The following is a 22489-nucleotide window of genomic DNA, read 5'->3' on the forward strand; positions in this document are numbered from 1 at the left end:
CATCCCTGAGCTTGCCAACATCCAGCCTAGGCTGGGATGGTACCATTCTCCAGGATTTAAGGTGCAGCTTTAGAGCTGCTACAACAAGCCTGTGGTCAGTATTGAGGAACTGAGCACTCCGGTGGACCCTGCATTTCTGGATCATCCTCCAACAACCGTCAATGAGGACATGGTCAATCTCCTTTGCCACACCGCCAGCATTGGAATACCAAGTCCAGCGATGAGCTTGTGGGCGCTGAAACCATGAACCAGCCACCCTAAGTCCATGACTTCTTGCAAAGTCAAGGAACTTAGTGCTATTCTGGTTCATAGTTCCTGAGCCATGGGGACCAACACACACCTCATAACCGTCCCTATCAGTTCCAGTCGATGTATTGAAATCCCCCAAGAGTAGAAGTGTATCTCGTCTGGGGCAATGATCAACCACAGACTCGAGTGTGGCGTAGAATGCATCCTTCACGGTGAGATAACTCGCTTCAGTCGGAGCATAAACAGAGACCAGGGAAATGACACCTAAGGAGTGACGAATCCTTAATCTCATAATACACTTGTTGACCGGTGTTACCTCAATTATCATTGGGGTCAGCTTATTGGACACAGCTACAGCAACTCCTTGAGTATGGTAACCATCAGAGCGACCAGACCAATAGTAGGTGTAACCACCCACCATTATCTCGCCGCAATCCGGTCTCCGAACCTCAGAGAGAGCTGCAATCCTGATGTCCAAACGCTTGAGCTCAGATGATAACAGAGACAGGTGATCCTCCTCTCTTAGGCATAGGACATTCCAGGCACCCACCCGAAGGGACCGCCTCAGGTTAACCCAAGGAGACCGCCGTCTGGTGGACGACACCATGCGAATTAATACCAGGTGGGGTTGACTCAGCCTGTCATCCTTCTGAGGTCGGCAAAATGGGTACCAGTGCACAGATAATCGGGACACTGCATCAGTGGCATAACCGCGTCACTAACCAATGATGCAACCAGCAGCCATAAGGCTGCACTCGAAACAGAGAGTCTTGCCCCGAAAGGGTTGCGAGACTATAGTAACGCCTCTGTCTGTGTGTGTGTGTGTGTGTGTGTGTGTGTGTGTGTGTGTGTGTGTGTGTGTGTGTGTGTGTGTGTGTGTGTGTGTGTGTGTGTGTGTGTGTGTGTGTGTGTGTGTGTGTGTGTGTGTGTGTCCACATACATATATTTTCGCTTTAAAAAATGGTTCTCTCTGCAACTGCTTGTCCAATCGATACAAAACTTTAAACATATGAGGGATTTCCCATGGAGAATACTTTATTGCAACTCTGATGTCATCGATCACATGGTATGACAGCCATATTGTATTAAAATAAAAATTTAGACAGGTTCTTCTCCGAAACCGCTCAATGAAAAAATTGAAACTTGCCACATGTCATCAACTCTCTATGGCGTGTATAGGGTGATAACGATGATGTCATCGGTGAAGTGGTATTCCAACCATGCATAATTGGTTGAATAAAAATCCTTATCTGAAAAATCTGAAACTTCATATATCTGATCTACCACCCGATGTGAGTGAGGAATTACATTTATTCCGTCATCAGTCACATGGTCTGGCGGCCATATTGGATTGAAAATAAAAACATTTAAAAAATCTTCCTTCCCAGAACCACTTAACAGATTAATGCAAAACCTCATATATATATATATATATATATATATATATATATATATATATATATATATATATATATATATATATATATATATCTTCTTCTTCTTCTTTCGGCTGCTCCCGTTAGGGGTCGCCACAGCGGATCATCCGGATGATCCGCATAGTGATTTGGCACATGTTTTACGCCGGATGCCCTTCCTGACGCAACCCTGGTCGCCTCTTACGACACAGGGATAATATATATATATATATATATATATATATATATATATATATATATATATATATATATATATATATATATATATATACATATATATACATACGATTGACTAGCCATGAGGAATATAGTTTGAAAAAATTTAATATTCACCTTCATTGACGCAATTTAGCCTCAAAGTGCGTAAAAGTGGTTGTTAAACATCTTAACAATCAATCAATCAATAAAGCTACAGGTAATGGCAATGTATGTGACATAATAGAGTGCATGGATGATACAGGTACTGTATATGAGCCATAATAGTAGCTGTGTTCAGTTAACGATGGTATTTTTGTTCAGAATGAGTGCACGAGGTGAGACAATGTGCTCTACCAAGTGCCGTTATTGTGTTTTTTAAGAATCAAGCATGAAATAATCAACCATTTGGCCATGTTTTGTGGATAATCAGTCTTTGGAAATACAATATTCGAGGTTCTAGTGAATTGTGATTGCGCTGCATCAAAGAATAAAACATGATTTGTGGTGTATTACTTAGGTCCCATTTAGTTTAGATCAAATAAAGCTCCCCAACATGAATTTAAAAGTTAGCAACAACATCTACAGGGGTCATAATAATAAGGTTTTTTTTCTTTTTACAGAGTCCAAGGCTTGTGAAGGAACTGCAACAAAAATCATACACATACGCTGACAAACACATGAGACGACACCTGACTTCAGACAAACATACACCCTGAGCTTTTAGTAGACATGTTAAGTGCCATTTGACTTCAAATCGTGATGCAAAGGTCCCCTTTGGCATGGAAGTTCCTTAGGGTCATAGAAACAAATTTATCCAGACACACGTCATATCTCAAAATCCAAGATGGCCGCCGTCGACCATTTTGGAAAACATGGCCCAGTCATAGCTCATGAACCGTTTGTCATGTAAACTATTATAATACATGTTTTCTAACTAACTTGAAGTCACTGAACTCATTTCCGGTGACAATTTTGCTTTCTGATGGATTTAAAGGTCAAATCATAGACAAAAATACATAAATGTTACATTTTTTCTAAAATATATGAGAAAAAAAATTGTGAGAACGAGACATGACTTAACACGTCTACTATATGATGGTTAGGTCAGACCCAACTCAGAAATGGTTTTCTCATGCTGAATTTAACTACACATGAGTTAGTCACATAATGTATCTATGTTATGTGACCTTTAATTTTTAATTTTTACTTTCAGATTCAAAGTGACTAATCCAAATGAGTTCCGATAACTGTGAAAGCACGCCTGCCACGATGGACTGGAGCCTATGTTTTATATGTCAATCAGACGAGACTCATAATCCAACTTTGGATCCCTCATCATCTGTTAAATTGAGAAACAATCCTGAAAGACTTTCAGACACTTACAGACAGGTTGTGAACAATATCCAGGAACTCAATGAATTAGGTGAGCTGCCTGATTTTGTATTCGTAGAGAATACTGGTGACAGTGATACTCAGAATATAGTGCAGCTGATGATGTCTAATCATGTAGTGTGGCACAAAGCTTGCAGGAATGCTGTCGACAATCAGAAAGTGCAGAGAGCTAGGAATAAGCATCAAGGACAAGCGTCATTTAGCCTGTTAAAAACTCGTGCAGCCAGGTCAGTCACACAGACATCACCCTCTACATCTTTGAGCGAACCAGTTGACACTCCGTGTCTCTTTTGTCATGAAGTGGGCAACAAGAAAGAGCTCAGACAAGCTGCTACACTTGGCTTGGATAAAAAAAAAAATCAATGACTGTGCTCAGCTGTTGGGCGACAAACGCCTGTTGTCTAAACTGTCTGCTGGTGACTTGATCGCTATCAATGCCGTCTATCATCGTGCGTGCCTGACTCGTCTGTATAGGAAAGTGGAGACAGTCGGATGTGACATCACTGATAGTCATTACACGCAGGTGATGTGAGCACATGTTCTCAATGAGTTACTTGACTTTATTGAAGATAACCGTGGTTCAGGGGAGTCGCTAGCAATGACGATCCTTTATGATAAGCAAACTTGACGACCCTTTATAAGCGTATTGCTGCTCTTGGCTTTCCCTACATCAAATGCAATACAACACGCCTTAGAGAGGACATTGAGCGCATGATTCCTGACATCAAGGCAGTAAAGATTAACCGTTGCTGGTCGCTTGTTTTTGACGATGACCTATCCAAAGCTATAGTTGACATGAAAGACAATACATCAACTGAAGTCTCCACCCTGCACAAAGCAGCCAAGATCCTCCATCGAGAATATCTTCAAATGCGGAAAGCTTTTCCGGGTTCCTTCTCAACCCAATCTGAAACTGAATCAATCCCAACCACTCTGCGTTCATTCCTGTACATGCTTCTTGATGGACCATCTATCGATCAGCCATCTCCTGGATCTAAGAAGTCCAAGCTTGCAACATCAATTGGGCAGCAGATCATCTTCAACTCAGTTGCATGCAGATCCAAGAAACGTGACAGTGTTCCACGTCACAACAGAGATAGGGAAACAGCAGCTTCACTGTATATGGCTATGAAAGTACATCTTCAAACTGGCCGTGAATCTCTAATCGATGATTTGCATCAGCGAGGGTTGTGCATCTCGTATGACCGTTTGAGAGTGCTTAGTACAGATATTGCGAATTTAGTCATTGGTCACTGGGAGCAGGTTGGTGTGGTGGTCCCCCCTCAGGCAGTTAAACACGTTTTCACCACAGGCGGTTTTGACAACATTGACCATAATCCATCCTCTACGATGGCAACATCAGCCCTCCATGGAACATGCATCAGCATTCACCAGCACTTCTCATCAAACACACAAGTTGCGAATCTTGATGAGATCCTCAATCCAGATGAGATGGGGAAGAAGACTGTGCGGTCCTTGCCAACAAGCTACACGGGCATGGATATGAATATCTCGCTGCCGAATGATGAAGTGCTGCACGTTCCGGTCCTAATGACAAATAGTCATCCTATTCCAGCTGCGCGCTCTCACACCGGCATAATTGGAGTGGTTGGAGCTACGGTATGTGTGGTTGGAAAGAGTTAGAACACTATCCCAACAAGTAATTGAACCTGGTGAATGGATTTCATGGGCAGCATACCATGCCAGCACCACAGAACCTCCTGCTACTCCCCCAACCAAGTCATACATGTACCAGGACAAGAGAGGAGAAGAGGAAGAACTTGTGTAATTACGACATTGTGTGATGGATAATCTAATTACCTCAAATTTTCTGTGTGTGAAAAACAATAAAATTTGTTATAATTTGTATTCTTTTTTGGATTTCACCTTTAAATGCATCTGAAATGCATAGCTGATGCTGGAAATGAATTCAGCGACCTCAATTTAGCTAGACAACATGTGTCATAATAGTTTCTATGACAAACAGTTCATGAGCTATGACTGGGCCATATTTTCCAAAATGGTCGACGGCAGCCATCTTGGATTTTGAGATATGACGTGTGTCTTTGGATAAATTTGTTTCTATGACCCTAAGGAATGTACATGCCAAAGGGGACATTTGCATCATGATTTGAAGTCAACACCCTATTTTGTGCACTTGGCATGTCTACTATTCGGGGAAATGACGTTACTTCCCAGGTAATAAGAAGACAGAATAAATGGAGGTCCATCCTGCTCTATCCTCTAACTGCAGAGTATCGATCAAGCAAGGAAGTAGCACGTACCATTTTTAAAGTCTCTGGTATGACTCAGTCAGTCAGGGTGAGAATTGAACTACTAACCTTCCAGCATCAGGGAAGACACATCATTATGAAGACACATCAGGAAAGACACATTCCAGCATCATTATGCCACTACGTCCGGTGACAATTGTGGTGTCGTGTAGAAGATGCTTAGCAGGCAGACACGAGCGGGGGAACAGTCGAGCCGGGCTGTGTTGCACAAGCGCGAGCGCGGGCGTGCTTTGCCCGCAGCTCTCCTTTATTACGTACTCAGCACACTCACAAGCCGGGCGACTACGGCATCACTACGACGCCTCAGGCGGCGCGCACACCTTATATTCCTGGCAGACACGACGCTCACGCCGACCACTCCTCCCATCATCATGCCCCGCCCTGCATGCCTGCAGGCTATACCACACTCCTCCCTCCTAAAACTATGATTACCATCATAATAAGCATAAACAGCACGAAGTACTACGATCTAACAGTAGACAAGGTACAAAAAAGAAAACAGCGAAGTATAAAAGCACATCACATCATACAACGTGTGAAGCGAGCTACTGGAGAAGCACAGCAGCACTACGCAGCAAAAACGCCCCCAGGCGGCTCATGCTTACATGGCCCTTGGCGAGGTCGCGGCGACCTCCCGAGCAAACCTCCCCCGGCACCATCAAACGCCTCCGGCCCATAAGGCGGCACATCTCCCCCAGGCAAACCTGAAGCAGATAAACATTCCGAAGCCGGAAGCCCGCTGTCTGGAAGCCGTGGCGCCAGCGCCAGACTCGATTGACCCTGGCTGGGGGCGCTGAACAGCGCCGCTGGCTGGATGCAACAAACACTCCCCAACACCCCACGCACCACAATCAGTCGAGATTCCACCGCATGGCCAAAACGGCCTTGAGCGAACCCAGAGAGCTGCGCCCCAGGCGCCAGGCACGTCTGACCTTGCTGAAAGCAGAGGTGGGGGTAACGCCGACCAGCGCACGAGTCCCGGCTCTGAGTCGATCTCCGAGACCCCCACGGCAGTTAGATGGTCGCAACTCCATTCAAACCACACTTTAACTACAGGCCCGTCATAAATCAACAGGAACAGCACAGGAACCATTGCAAACTCATTTTTCCGTACAGCGCGTTCTTTTGATAAAATCTCAGCACCTGACAAAACAACTACCCGTGGCCTGGGGCAACTGGAGGCCAATAAACCCTATTTATTCGCCCCCACCGCTCCCAAAGCCCCCACATCACATTGATCATAATACAAAACCCATCGATTGATCTCCGCCAAACCCACTCTCACACAGGAACTGTTGGCATTTATTTCAACAACGTTAAACCGCATCACTCGAGCAATGAAAAACAAATATGCAATGAACAGCAACCCATAACCCACATCATGAGTCCGTCTCTTGGTTGTTGACTCGATGTCGTGACTCGCGACTTCCTTTAACGCCACGGGCTCACCGCAACCCGCTGAAGCTGCCCGAACAACACAGGCGCACCTCGCACCATGAACGCAGCCGACGCGAGAGCTGGCATGGCTCCTGCTGCTTCCACACCGCACACCACCGTTGCAGGCAGCAACGCACGGCCGCTCCCGTTGCATCGATGCGTGTTCCGCTCCCGCCGCCAGAACCTCGCCCTCGAGTCTCGACGAAAGCATCGAAGAGAGCACCGGCACACCTGGTGGTACGAACTGGAGATCCAGCCCAAGGTGCGCCAGCCAGCCCTGACCCAAAAAGGCGGGCCCCTCCCCTCGCACCACGAACCTCGGAAGCGCAACCCGCTGGTCCCGCTGGGCAATCACGACGTGCGCCCTGCCAACCGCCGGCAGCGCTTCACCGGCACACGCGTGCGATGCGAGGGCAGCACGAGTGGACTCAACTCGACACCCGATCAGTGCCCCGATCACTTCGACATTCACTGGCATCGGTCCTGTCACCGTAGGACCAACTGAAACCAGGCTCAACATGGGCAGCATCAGTGCCCCGGTCACCTCAACCTCCCCTGCCACTGATCTTGTCATCTCCGGATCAATTGGAAGCAGGTCTAACCCCGGCAGCATCTCCCGCTCCGGGTCGCTGGAATCTCTGTGCCCCGGCTGCAAAACTCGACCCGGGACGGAAGGACCGCTTCGCACACCGCCATCAATGACTGTCATGATGGGCGATGACTCTCGGCATACACACCGTCGACGCCCCCGAGTGCTCAGACCGCCGTCCGAGTGATCGTATTGCAAAAAGCCGTCCACGACCCGTGCCGCAGACCTTGCGCGCGGCCGTACGCGCCTGGCACATCGCGCTGACCCCCGGACCATCTGCTGTGCCCCGACCATCGAGACCCCGGACATTCTTCAGAGCTCGCGCGACGTCCAACGCCGCGTTCGAGCCGAACCGCGTGTCCTCGTTCTTTAGCCGTGGCTCTGCAGAAATCATTCCCCCGATCTGTCGTGCCTCAATAAAACGAACACTGAGCGCGGCCGTTGCCCACTCGACGTGGCCGAAGTCGACTCCGACGAAGGCGAGCACGCGTCCGCGCGCCGTGCCCTGACTCCCTGTCATGCCTGAGCTGGACCGCGCCGGCGAGCCTCCTGGCTCCGGAGCCTGTGCGCGCGAGCGAACCTGCGACACGCTCTTCGCGATGCGTACTCCTCCGGAACCTCGAACCGCGCAAGGTGCGCTGAGTTACTCGCCGCCACTTCGAACCCAGCCACCACCCTGCACACGCCGATCCGAAGATCCTCGTCAGCCAACTGTGGTGTCGTGTAGAAGATGCTTAGCAGGCAGACACGAGCGGGGGAACAGTCGAGCCGGGCTGTGTTGCACAAGCGCGAGCGCGGGCGTGCTTTGCCCGCAGCTCTCCTTTATTACGTACTCAGCACACTCACAAGCCGGGCGACTACGGCATCACTACGACGCCTCAGGCGGCGCGCACACCTTATATTCCTGGCAGACACGACGCTCACGCCGACCACTCCTCCCATCATCATGCCCCGCCCTGCATGCCTGCAGGCTATACCACAACAATGTTTCCAAAAGTCTATTCTAGCAGGTTCTATGTCCTTGTAGTTCTTGGGCAGGCAAGGGAAACCTTTCCTCGTTGGAAGGCAGTAACTGCGATTGTTAAACTTGCTGCAGGCCAATTATATGCACAGTGATGTGTAAGCAATATATACACATTTTCAGATAAGTGATGTAACTAATTATTATGACAATTACAGGAACATAATTAAACATCCAGATTATTGATGGTAACTAAACAAAAGTAACATCAGAAATCATATGGATTTTAATATCACAGTACAGTCATAATACCAATAGAAATTTTAAAGTAACTTACCTTATGTGACTGCTGAGATAGTTTCCTTTTGATGGTGGAATTGTGGTTGTTGCTATTCTGAAGTTATTTTGGAGCTCAGGTATAATACAGTAGTTACGTAAAATAGTGGATCAAAAACTGGATCAAAACGTGATAGTTTTTGGGGACATACCGACACCTAAATGTTATAAACTTGTTTGGAATTCCTCGGACCACTTAGTGAATCCCCAAATCCCTAAGACCCAACAATGCAAGAAAAAGTTTTTTGATTTGCCTGCAAATAGATAATGGCAAAAGGTGCAACTGTTTATCCGGGCAAATTATAAAAGCTTTGTGAACTGTTACCTAGGATGTCAAACTTTTGTTTCATACCATGATCCATAGGCAAGATATTCTTCATACTTTGATCCAGAGGTAAGATATTCTTCTTCTTGCATATGACATCTTTCAGCTCATAGATTTAAGTCCAAGTTGGACAGCTGTGTGGTACATCAGCAGTACACTGAAATTAACACCAGCAGTGGCTCCCAGTCATGTCTAAAGGCCCTGTCACACCTTGACGTTTTAGCCAGCGTATGGCAAGGTATCAAAATGTATGTAAAACACTGGCGTGCGCTGAACTATTGATGTTTTTTTTTTCCAGTTTTGGACGTATTCATAACAGGTTGGACGAATGCATAACATATTAGTAACGTACACAGAACGTTTCAATAACATATAGATGACTTATATCAATGAATGCTGAGCATGCTGTCGGTGTTCACAACCTATGCCCAATGATAGTCTAACTTATGCATAGCTCGCGGCAGCGTATCGCCGACGATCACGTGCCATAGGCTATTAATAGGCTGCAGCTCGACGATTCAAATCATAACCGCACTAGACATCGGAGTGTCAAGCCGCTGTCACACCTTGACGTTTTAGCCAGCGCATGCAGACGTATGAAAAATTTGCCGAATACGCTAGCACACGTCGAATACGTTATGGGTAAGTTTTATATAAGTTAATAGCACGCTGAAGCACGCTGGCATACGTCGTAGTACGCCGAGTACATCGACAAATTTTCAGCATGTTGAAAATTTTTCGATGTATGCCAGTGTATGACACACGTTCCGCATACGCTGGCCATAAGTTGCAGGCACGTTACACGATCGTTGACACACGTCACTTGTAAGTTACTCATAAGTCGAAACACGTCGAGGTAATGGTTAGCGTCAGTGATCCAGACTCCCTGTTTTTTTTTTTGTTTTTTTTTAAATTCGGTATGACGGTGATGTTGACACTTCGATTTCTAGTGCGGTTATTATTTAAATTGTTGAGCGGCAGCCTATTAATTATATTATATGATAACCGCACTAGAAATTGAAGTGTCAACATCACCGTCATACCAAAGGAAAAAAAAATAAACCAGGGAGTCTGGAACACTGACGCTAAACATTACCTCGACGTGTTTCAACTTATGAGTAACTTACAAGTAACGTGTGTCGACGTGTGTCAACGATCGCGTAACGTGCCTACAACTTATGGCCAGCGTATGCGGAACGTGTGAGTCATACGCTGGCATACGTCGAAAAATTTCAAGCATGGAAAATTTGTCTAACAGCTCGGCGTATTACGACATATGCCAGCGTGCTCTTAACATATACAAAACTTACCCATACGTATTTGACGTGTGCCAGCGTTTTAGACAAATTTTTCAGACGTCGGCATACGCTGGCTAAATCGTCAAGGTGTGACAGGGCCTTAAAATCCTCCTACTGATGTGCACGGAAGAATGCTGAGTGAGTTTGACTGCACTGAAGTCAACCAAAAAGCTGCCGATCCATGAAGTGGCAAGATATGAAGTTCCCAAAACATCAATAAAACACTCTGTCTGCAAGTTCTTTTGCATTAGGTGTACCCCACCTATTTTTAGGGATGATAACCCCCAAACCACTTCAAGTTCATTTACTCATAAACGTACTTTTAGAAGTCTTTTTCATTAACAAAAAAAACAACTAAAACACCCACAAATTAATGAACTCGGTAAGTTGGCATGGAATGCAATTATGTCTTCATGTAATGGAAACGACTGTAAAAAAAACATTCCAACTTGTCAATTTGTCATTAGGTCAGTATCGAAGGATAAATCCAGTGGGAACAATTTGCAGCTATGAAAGTGGCCGGTTAGAGATTTTGCTCCAATAAGTAAACTTTGGTTAAACATCTCCATATACATACCTAAGAAGAGCCTGCGCGTGTCTGTTTTGCGGCACACAAGATGTTCCAAACCTTCCTGGGAATTCAAAATTGCACGGACGCATCCAACACACTCGAGCTGGGTGTATGCATCATAAATTCCAATTCCGACACCGTTACGCACTGTGAGCTGGCCCAGTGCTTCTAGCAGCATATCCAGACCATTGAGGTCAAGAAACTTTTGCATCCAGCTGCCATTGGCAGACATGAGCCTCTGCTTAAGACCACCGTAGTTCTGACTGCTTGGGATCGATAAGAAATGCACGCAGAGCTCAGGTTCAGCATTCTCTAGGTTCAAATCAGATTCTTCGTGCTGACCCAACGACAGGATTCTGGCAACACGTGACCATGAGCTATGTGTGACCATTATTGACAAACACCAACTGCAAAAGAAGGGACAGGAAAGTTGAGCTTTTTATAACACCAAAATCAACCAGCATTCCACAATCCTGATGTTTGACCCATTGTCTGAATTCTTCATATGAAAAGTAGGTCTCATATTTGAGATCAGTGTTACAATTGCCCACTTTATATCATCATCATAATCATCATCATCATGTCAAATGTTGCTGGTGCTTTTGTAAACATGCAATTATCAATATCAGAAGGAGCAGTACAAGATATTTATACAGTACTGATGATGATAGCAGAGATCATCCACAGGCCTTGTGTAAAGGTGATGTAATTATTGGTCTTTTAAGATGAGCAGGATTTAAAACAAAATCATCAATCTTCTACCATTTCCCTAACTCTTATATAATGCAACATTAGGCAGGAATTGAACAATAGAAATGCAAAATTTGCATATTTTATTGAATTGCAATTAAATCATACTCAGCGGCGAAATAGTTAGTGTCTTCTCCGAGTCTGGGATGTTGTGGTTCAAAAGGATCAAGATTCATAGTTACACATGCGGTCACTTCGTACAAACATCACCAAGAGCAGTTTCACAACTTATGATAAAAGCAATCGTGTTGCCATGCAATTCTGCTCCTACAGTGACAGACGTGTAATAGAATGGAATGCAATTCGGATTACAAATCAAATCATCTTTAGTGGCTACAAGTCCCTTGATAAATGTTGGTTGATCAATGCTTTAAATCATTTCCACCAGGGGTTCTTTGTTGTCGGGACTACAACTCCCGGCATTCAAAGCGGAGCTTCAGAGAAATCATCAATCTCTCCATCAGAGCCATCGTCTCCAAACGGGTAAACGTAGGCTGGTGATACACAAGACACCATAATGTTCCCATTCAATTTCCTTGATATTTTTTCTGTGTACCATCAATCCCTCCACACCTCTGCCTCTGACTTACCATTCCCAGTCACTGTTCCCCCGAGACAATCAAACCTATTTCTCTGTATGATCTCCTTCCCCTCCAACCTGATATTTATTTATTTTCTCTGCTGCCCGACCCACATCACCTTAGCATTCCACCTCCCACATCTCCCCCATCATTCATAGGTTTGACTGAACGAACTCATTCCTGTCCATTGACACAAAACCCATATGTTGCACTGCTGTGACATGCAACAACCGATCGAATAAGGTGCACTCAAACAAACAGCAGCTCACTTTGTCGAAGCATGTATGCACTGGACAAATGGAATTTCATTTGGATGAAACCCTTCATGAAGCTTTGACAACCCCACACCCATTCCCTCATTTGTGAAACTGCCTTCCAGAGACGGTTCGATTTCACTCTTACCTCCTGAGCCTCGAGAAAACTGCACCAACATCTGTTATCTCCCATCCATATCCACAATCTTTTCCATCCCAATTAACCTGACCTAACTCAGCTCTCTTACTTGCAGATTACTGTTCCCACCCCTCTTTTGTTGTTCGCTCATTGTTAGCTCATTCCCTTGCTTGTTTTATCAAACCCTATTGACCCAGATTGTCTTTTTACCCTCTCTCACCATGCTCTTCCAGAGCTTCAATCTTGTATAAAAAGATCTCTGCCTGGCAGATTTGCACAACTCGACTCCAACATTTATTTTGCGGTTTTGCATTCAAGAGAAGTGATAATTAGTAGACATAGAGTATTTCCCTCTCTGCCACAATGGTTTGGGAGCTCGAAAAATCGCTAACACCTTTACGGGTTCATGTACGATTTAAAAGTAATGTAATGTAGAAAATACATTGACTTTGAATAAATCAAAACAAATTAGGGAATTTCTTCTGACATCAATATAAAATTCTGATGATGCATTTAACTTTTGTTTTCATTCAATGATGGGGTTTTGGAGTTATTGCTATGCCTCCCCTCTCCCACTGCTTCCCCAACGCCAAAAATTTAACATTCAAAATAAAACACTGTCAGGCAACACCAATAGGGCAGTTATTGGTTCGATAAGATACAAAAATCTCTTGGATTGCTCATGGGATTTCATAAATAATCTCCGATTAGAATCTGATGAGAAATTTTGCAACATTTTATTAGAAGGCAAACAGGATTTGCCAACTATATGGCAACCATGCTATCTAACCTGATACCAGGATACAATGTAGCCAGAAAAAGTGTCCAACTGAAGTTTTAAAAACAACAGAAAACAACATAAGCATGTGTTGGTAAACCGTGAAATGATCCACCAGAAGATAAAACAGGACAGCATAAAAGTGAATTGTGAAAGAAGCACCTGTAGGAAAGAGAGAAGCACATGTTGATGGATTAGTGGAACGGTGGGGCGGACAGTATGATGCGTTGGTTGTAAGTTATCGCTTGGTATCATAGCCATTCATTATTCCACATCACTTCCTCACTCTCCTGGATTTGAAATTGCAGAAGTTCCAAAAGTAAAATTGGATTTTAACATTTACTTGTAAACGCTGCCTCTTTAGTGAACTCTTCTTCACAAAATTTCGCAGGGATCAACAGTGGCATGTAGATGACATATTTCCCTCTTTTTTTTTCCTAAACTTGCACCACCCTTCTCTGCTTAAGTGTCGAGGTTTTGGTACAATGTTCACATTATCACCACCCCCTCCACCCTATATTTCCATATCGGTCTCCCAAACATACACCTCCCTTTTTCCGCTCACATGTTCAGGATTTGCAGATGCAAGCCAAAAATAAGTTGAGTGCAGCATTCTTCATTGTCCAGACAGTGTAAATGTTCCATACAGAAACAGAGAATCAAATGAAACAGGCCGTTTTACAAGCTTCCATCTCATTCAAACAAAAGCTTGTTCGTACCATTACAATGAAGCCGGATGGAGTAGGTGGAAATTAAGATGTTCCCCCCCTCCCCTCCCCCAAGAGATTTGTGAGCTGTTAGCAATTTTGAGCCGCAATAATATTGTTGTAGTTCGTTTTTGTATTCATTAATTCATGTTTGGACTTGATGACCTTCCCAAAGGTCTTAACCACACTTAGACCTTCCCAAAGTTGTCACAAGATGCATTACATTTGCAATAAATGTCTGCCATCAAGCCAGACATAAATTTGGAGAGTTATTCAATCTATTAACTAGATGGTATTCATAGAATATATACCCCACACGGTCTTGAGAAGGACTTGGTGTGAGACAACTCTATTGTCACCAAACCAACTCAAATCCAACTAATTTTGTCATAACTCGTTCACAACTTTTTAAGATAACATTATATATATATATATATAATGTTTTTAACCCTATCTCTCAAATTTAGAAATTTAGCCGATGGTGACCTTTTGGCCGATGTCGACCTTAAAAATAGAAAGTAGTTGAATTTTCGATCATAAACTGATGTTTATTACATCAAACTGATGTAAACTAAATTACAATTAAATGTTATCTTTTGAACACTAATTGGAAAACAAACATGCAGTTTAGTAGTGCTTTGTTTCTGAATTCATCCTCATCTCACATGCACACAGAGTGATAATTTTTTTATTGTCTGCCTGTCTGGAAGTTAAAATATACCATCAGAGATGGGGAATCCCCTGCCATTGAATGAAAAAAGGTCATACATATTCCAGATAATGAGGGAGGTCAATTGGAAACAAGACACCATTGGGTCATCATCTCAAAAAGGTTCCCCATGGGTGAGGAACGTAGTAACCAAAAATTATTGAAATCAGATAAGCGGTTTTCCATTTATTACAAAAAACATCTTTCTCAAGATGGCCGCCCCAGAGGGCCATCTTGGATCCGGACATGCCCAAAATCAATAGGGTTCTTCCTTTTCAGGTGGTACATGTGTGACTCAAATTTCAAATCGATATGGCAAACAGTTTATGAGTTATCGCACTTACAGCTATAAATGTTGACGCCCGGACAGACGGATGGACAGCCGGACGACCTGGGTGACAACAATATCCCCCTTCCGCCACGCGGCGGGGGATAACAAAATTGAAAATCATTTGAAACAAGAAACTTATTGTTTTTAGGGACGACATAAAGAACACAAACAGCAAGCAAGAAGAACGAAGGCAATGTGTTAAATATGGGTGGTGTAAAACACAGTGGTAAACTTCCGATTTTTTTTTTCTACAATCTTCACAGTTTTTCTCGATTGCTAAACATAGATTGTATTTCTCACTCATGTTGGGGGTCAGAGTTCAGTTCTGCAGTAACAGCAAAAGTAAAAGCAATTGATGGAGATTAATCGACAGGAGTTTGCTGTGGGGATTTCTGGGATGACTGGAGTTATTTGCAACAAACAAGTGTTTTACAAGAAGGGATGGCATCAGTTGAAGGAAGCTCTGGCAGATGCTCCCATACCCAACCTGACCTGATAATTAATTACTTTTCCAGTAATTGTTTTCACAGTTCACAATCTGTTCACTTTGTATAAAAGTTAAAATAAAGATCAGAGATTAATGAAATGGACTTTAACTCGGCTCAAATACTGACCACCTTATGCTCCGCCACAGAGCTCTTTCTCAATTTAACCTGGCTCACCCACTGCACAGCGAATGCTCTACCCCAGAGCTTTTTCTCAACTTTAACCTGGCTCATAGCCTGGCGTTGGCTTAGTGGTTAGGCTGGTGGCTTGGGATCCTAATGTCCTGAGTTCAAACACTGTTGGCCACTGAATCAACACCAGGGGGTTGACTCAGCCCGTCATCCTTCTGAGGTCAGCGAAATGAGCACCAGTGTACTGGTAATAGGAGCACTGCATCAGCGGCATAGCCGCGCCCCTAATCAATGATGCAACCAGCAACCAAAAAAGACTGTACACGATGGGAACCTGGCTCACACACTGTACACCGGATGTTCTGCCCCAGGGCCCTTTCTCAATTTAACCCTAAGTCATGCACTGTACACTGAATGCTCCGCCCCAGGGCCCTTTATGAACTTTAACCTCGCTGGTGAACTGTACGCCAAATACTCCACCCCAGAGCTCTTTCTCAACATTAAACCAGCTCACACACTGCACAATGAATTCTCCGCCTGAGCTCTTTCTCAACTTTAACCTGGCTTATGCACTGTACACTGAATGCTCCTCCCAGAGCCCTTTCTCAACTTTAACCCGGCTTTTGCACTGTACACTGAATGCTCCTCCCAGAGCCCTTTCTCAATTTAACCCTGTCACGCACTGTACACCGAATGCTCCTCCCCAGAGCCCTTTCTCAACTTTAACCCGGCTTTTGCACTGTACACTGAATGCTCCTCCCAGAGCCCTTTCTCAATTTAACCCTGTCACGCACTGTACACTGAATGCTCCTCCCCGGAGCCCTTTCTCAACTTTAACCCGGCTTTTGCACTGTACACTGAATGCTCCTCCCAGAGCCCTTTCTCAATTTAACCCTGTCACGCACTGTACACTGAATGCTCCTCCCCGGAGCCCTTTCTCAACTTTAACCCGGCTTTTGCACTGTACACTGAATGCTCCTCCCAGAGCCCTTTCTCAATTTAACCCTGTCACGCACTGTACACCGAATGCTCCTCCCCAGAGCCCTTTCTCAACTTTAACCTGGATTGTGCAATGTAAACCGAATGCTCGATCCCAGAGCTCTTTCTCAATTTAACCCTAAATCAAGTAATGTACACTGAATGTTCTGCCCCGGGGGCAGGCTGGTCTTCGCATTGATTATAATACTTGCATTACTGGTTGCATTTTTTTTAACACATTAATGGAACTACAATAAACATGTTATTGTAACTATGCCTCATCACAAGTCTGGTGATAGATGAATAGTTAAGGTGACTGGCTTAAGATCTTAATGTCATGAGTTCAAGCTCCTATTATACCATAAACAACATGAGTTGTGTTGATAAAATGACTAGTTATTATTATTTTATTACGTACCCTTCCAATAAATATCACCATTAATGATCGAAATGCTTTTTGTCGGTCTGAGTGTGATCCAAAATCGACATTTCTCAAAACTAGCCGAGTACCCGCCCTACTGACGATCTTGTTCCAAGCATGCAAAACGTTCTTTTGGTGCTACATGATACACATTTACATAGAAATTTTTCGTCTCTCTCATCCCTCCCCACCGGCAAAGATAAAGTAAATTTAAAAACCCTAAACACTAATTTGGGTCATGCTGATCCAATGTAGCAAGTCTGGATGTAATCAGACCAGAACTGTAAGAGGAGTAGTGTGACACACACACACACACACACACACACACACACACACACACACACACACACACACACACACACACACACACACACACACACACACACACACACACACACACACACACACACACACACCCATTTACAGCAGAAGCATCTTGTGTTAGAAAGGTTCTTCTTCATTTTGGACAGACGGTTAAAATGGAGTCCTGCCACGCCCACATATGTTACGTTCTCTTGTTGGTAAAATAAGTTTTTGTTGTTGTTGATGAAGTATGTTCTATTGTTGGTAAATACGAGACTTAGTGATGGAACGTTTATAGTGTCTGTTCCAAGTCTGGGAAGTCGGTGGTTCAAACCCTGGCCGAGTCATACCAAAGACTTAAAAAAAATAATAATAACAAAAAAGGCACGTGCTGTTCCCTTACTTGATGGTCAGCATTTAAAGGATAAAGAACAGACAGCCAACTCTGTGAAGGCAATGGCAAACCACCCAGGATAAACCTTTGCGAAGAAACTGCTTTGGCAAAACCAACACTGTAAAGAGTATGGTACATCAACATCAAATTGTTGGTAAAAATACGTTTTTACCTAGTAAAGTAGGTTTTTGTTTAGTGGAGCTCGTCCTTCACAAGGCCAAAGGCCACAATAGGTGGGGGCGACACAAGGAAAGTTTGGGGGAGGGAGAGAGAGAGAGAGACAGAGAGAGACAGAGACAGGGAGAGAGACACAGACAGGGAGAGAGACACAGACAGGGAGAGAGACACAGACAGGGAGAGGGAGAGAGGGAGAGAGACAGAGAGACAGAGAGACAGAGAGACAGAGAGACAGAGAGACAGAGAGACAGAGAGACAGAGAGACAGAGAGACAGAGAGACAGAGAGACAGAGAGACAGAGAGACAGAGAGACAGAGAGACAGAGAGACAGACAACAGAAGAAAGTATGTATTGTTGATAGTTTATAAAGTACGTTTTACTTGGTAAAGTATGGTGTATTGTTGGTGAGGCAAGTTGTTACTTGGTAAGGATGGTTCATTGATCATAAAGTATCTTCTGAATTGGTAAAGTACCTTTTGTTGTGGTATATTCTATCTCTGTTGTTGTAGAACATCGTCAATTGCAAAACAAAGTGTTGAGAATGAGAGCCAAAGTTAAATTAAATACTTTTACAAAAATTACAGTCACAATTAAGTATAATGCAATTAAACACAATTAAGTTGAAATAAAGTTGTCACCGAAACTGTTTGTATTAAATGACTGTCCAGAAAGTGTTTGTCACTGAACCTTCTATAACCTCACACCATCATCACTGGAACTGCACGCTCTTCCTGGAAATGCATCGAGCCCAGAAAGTGGACGCAACAATCTAGCAGACGCATTTAAAAAGTGTTCGAGGATACCAAATTTGGGAGAATTGTGGGGGGTAGTCTATAAAAGGTAAAATTCACCATGACCCTCTCGTGAATGCACAAAACAAGCCTTGGAATGTGTATCTTACTAAAAAGTGAACAGTTCTTATGTCTGAACTCTTTTAAAAGTATATCTTGTAGTTATTTTGATCCATCTTATTTTGAACATTTTTCTTTTATAACCATTCTCAGCAAGGACTGTAACGAAGCCCAGATATTGTTCTGCCAAGATCAAACAGTTGAGTGAGAATAAATGCATTTTCCTGAAAAATGAAAGTGCCACTTTGCAGAGTTGTTGCAACTGATAGAGATCAAACCATAAAGCTGCACAACTAGGGTGGGTCCACTCTCCCTGGAAGCTACGTCTGGGATAGAGAAGTTAGAATATTCCAACCATCTAGTTTCAGCACTGAGACAAGATTATTTCATGCCGCAACCTGTACCGCCACAATTACAGACATGCCGAACTCTGATGATCCATGTATGCTCTGCAATCAGTCAAAAACAGAGACTCAGCCATGTCTTGACATCATTAAATTGTATAAAGCGGAATAAAATAATTTCCTTGATCGATCCATCAATTGATAATCACGCGTCGTTGCTACAAAGTCACAAGGGCAAGTTCATAAGAACTCCACAAAATGTTTTTTTGTTTGTTTTTCTTTCTTTTTTTTTAAACTTAACTACATAACTGAAAGCAACAAAATAAAACTGGGATTGTTGGAAGAACAAGGGTAGCAAAGCTTGTCCACCTCCTCCATGAAAACTTGGGAGAAGGAAGGGGGGGTGCAGCAGTGGGGGACTATGTTGCCTGAAAAATTCATACAGGGAAACAGAATTGCACAAGTTCTACACTAATCAGGATTGTCTACTTCCAGCATTTAATGTCCAATTCATGTGAAAATGGACAAACTCACTGTGAGATTATGAATATCCAAAATTGAATTTGATCAAAACACAAAAAAAAATTTTTTTTGCAATTGTCAATGAGTCAGTTATGGAAGTGAGATAAAGCATTAAAGGGGAAACATAATCATTAAAACTAAATATTTTCCTGTATTTATAGGAGTGGTTCAAGGCTGATGGAGACTTTTTTATAGATGTGAAAATATTAGTTCAATGCTGAAACAGAATCTACCCTGAGCAAGATAGACAGTAAGTGTGTTTGTCCATTACCGATTACTGTGCTTGTAATTCAAAGAAAAGTACACTGATGTCTCGCAGTGTCTTTGTCCTGCATGCGATTTATGTACAAGTTTCTTTGTGAGTCTTGCATCACTTTAAAAATAAATAAATAATGAGCTGACGGTATGACCTACACCCAGAGGTATGCACGCTTGATCTAAGCTGTGTATCCTAGGTTCGAATCCCGACTCAGCTATAAACTGTCATCCCGGTGCTTCGCAGGCAGCGTGATTCATCAATGTGTGCGCTGTCCCTCGAATGGACGTTAAACGGGAATCCGGTCTTCCGGCATTCATCGTTGGTGGACGTTAAATATCCCATGGTGTCCTTCGCAAAGAGGAGGTGAGCTATCGCTGGCACCATTAACAAATTACAAATTCCTACCCGAGCCAGCACAGAGCATTGCATCAGCGGCACAGTCGCGCCCTCAGCCGATGATGCTACCCCACTGCCTTGTGCTGCATACGAACAAAGAACTGCAAAAAAGAAAAAGTGACATCAACACTGGTCTACACTGGTGGAAGCATTCACGTGTGTTCTGCAACAGGTGTACCAAGTTCCTTGTGAATGAGAACATCAAGCAAGCCAAAAGTCACATTTTTTGCTCATGAATATTTCACATAGTTGTATTTGAATAGAACGGCGAGTTCACAAATGGCTGCGAGTTTGTAAACGATCTCGAGAACTCTCACATGTGACCAACCATTGTCATCAAAGCAAACAAAAGGACGTGATGAACCGCCTGGTTGAAGAGAGTCATCACATTACCACACACAAGTGAAATTGCAGACCAATTGTATGTGTCAGAGTTTGAAGTGTGGAAACTCATTCACTCTCACTTCAAAGGACCTCACGTGTAATCAGAAGGCAACTCTTGTGGCCATTGCAGCAGAGCTCTTGCAATTACGATTGTGATGCGCGATTAGACCTGAGATTACGATTTGACACCAAAGTCAAAGCGAGCTAGCAAGGAGTGGAGACATTCTTGATCTCCCCCGAACAAATTAATAAATCTAGGTTCTGCCTATAAGTGGGAAAGTGTAATGCTCACCCTTACATGGGAAATGTGGCACCGATTACTCCATTGTAGATGAGTTTGGAAAGTTTAAAGTGATCCGCATCCAGTCCAGACTTGTCATCTTGTGTTTTCAACTCCTTGGACCTATTCATAGAACATCCTGTCGACGTTAGGTTTCCCATTGATGAAGACATCCAGAAATGGCTGCGTAGACATCCTAAGGATTTCTACGGAGGTGGCAGCAAAGCACTACCACATCAAATGGGACAGGTGGGTAGGTGTAACAGGGATTCTCTTGAGAAATAGGTGGCGTTTGCTCAACCTGCCGAGCTCTGGAATACAAAGTCGACGTCAACCGTAATCCCGATGGAATAAAACAACGAACGTTTCATTCGTACAAAGCTTAGTATGAAGTAGTCATCTATTTATTCCGTGTGACGAAGCAGAGTAATTTGAAAAGAGGGAAAGAAGGGAAGATGACCAGAGAGAGAGAGAGAGAGAGAAACAGAGAGAGAGAGAGAGAGAGAGAGAGAGAGAGAGAGAGAGAGAGAGAGAGAGAGAGAGAGAGAGAGAGAGAGAGAGAGAGAGAGAGAGAGAGAGAGAGAGAGAGAGAGAGAGAGAGAGAGAGAGAGAAACAGATCAGGAGGGAAGAGGGTTTTGAAGAGAGCAGGGAAGGGGAATGTTAGCAACATGGGGAGGGAGATGAGGAAGGGGGAGGAGGACAAGGATTAGAGGTTAGGGGAAAGTCGTAAAAAAAAAAAAAATCCACTTTTTCTGGGGAACAAAACATACATGTCATGTGAAGTAAAAAATAAATAAATCAATAATTCGAGGAGAGCAAGGAAGAGGCATGTGGTGAACGGAATAAGGAGGGCTGGAGGTTGGGGTCAATGATTGGAGATTGGGAAAAAGGATTGGAGGTTGGGGTCAATGATTGGAGATTGGGAAAAAGGATTGGAGGTTGGGGGTAAATGATTGGAGGTTGGGGGTAAATGATTGGAGGTTGGGGGTAAATGAGTGGAGGTTGGGGGTAAAGGAATGGAGGTTGGGGGTAAAGGAATGGAGGTTGGGGGTAAAGGAATGGAGGTTGGGAGTAAATGATTGGAGGTTGGGAGTAAATGATTGGAGGTTGGGAGTAAATGATTGGAGGTTGGGAGTAAATGATTGGAGGTTGGGAGTAAATGATTGGAGGTTGGGAGTAAATGATTGGAGGTTGGGAGTAAATGATTGGAGGTTGGGGGTAAGTGAT

General features: G+C 43.8%; 1 protein-coding gene across 3 annotated transcripts in view; it reads right to left on the bottom strand.

Moving 5' to 3' along the window:
- INF2 (inverted formin 2) overlaps positions 1 to 22489 on the bottom strand; it is a 93910-nt gene that overhangs the window by 70150 nt on the left and 1271 nt on the right. For all 3 annotated transcript variants that reach the window (XR_015049106.1, XM_085845376.1, XM_085845377.1), the window contains exon 2: positions 11093 to 11493. Coding sequence is in view for 2 of the 3 variants with exons in the window: in XM_085845376.1 (XP_085701502.1) it covers positions 11093 to 11477 (385 nt within the window). In the remaining variant the exon portion in view is untranslated. The remainder of the gene's footprint in view (positions 1 to 11092; positions 11494 to 22489) is intronic.

Source organism: Eptatretus burgeri, chromosome 11, assembly GCF_056783735.1.
Source record: "Eptatretus burgeri isolate ZD-2024b chromosome 11, Ebu_testis_v1, whole genome shotgun sequence".
NCBI classification, from domain to species: Eukaryota; Metazoa; Chordata; class Myxini; order Myxiniformes; family Myxinidae; genus Eptatretus; species Eptatretus burgeri.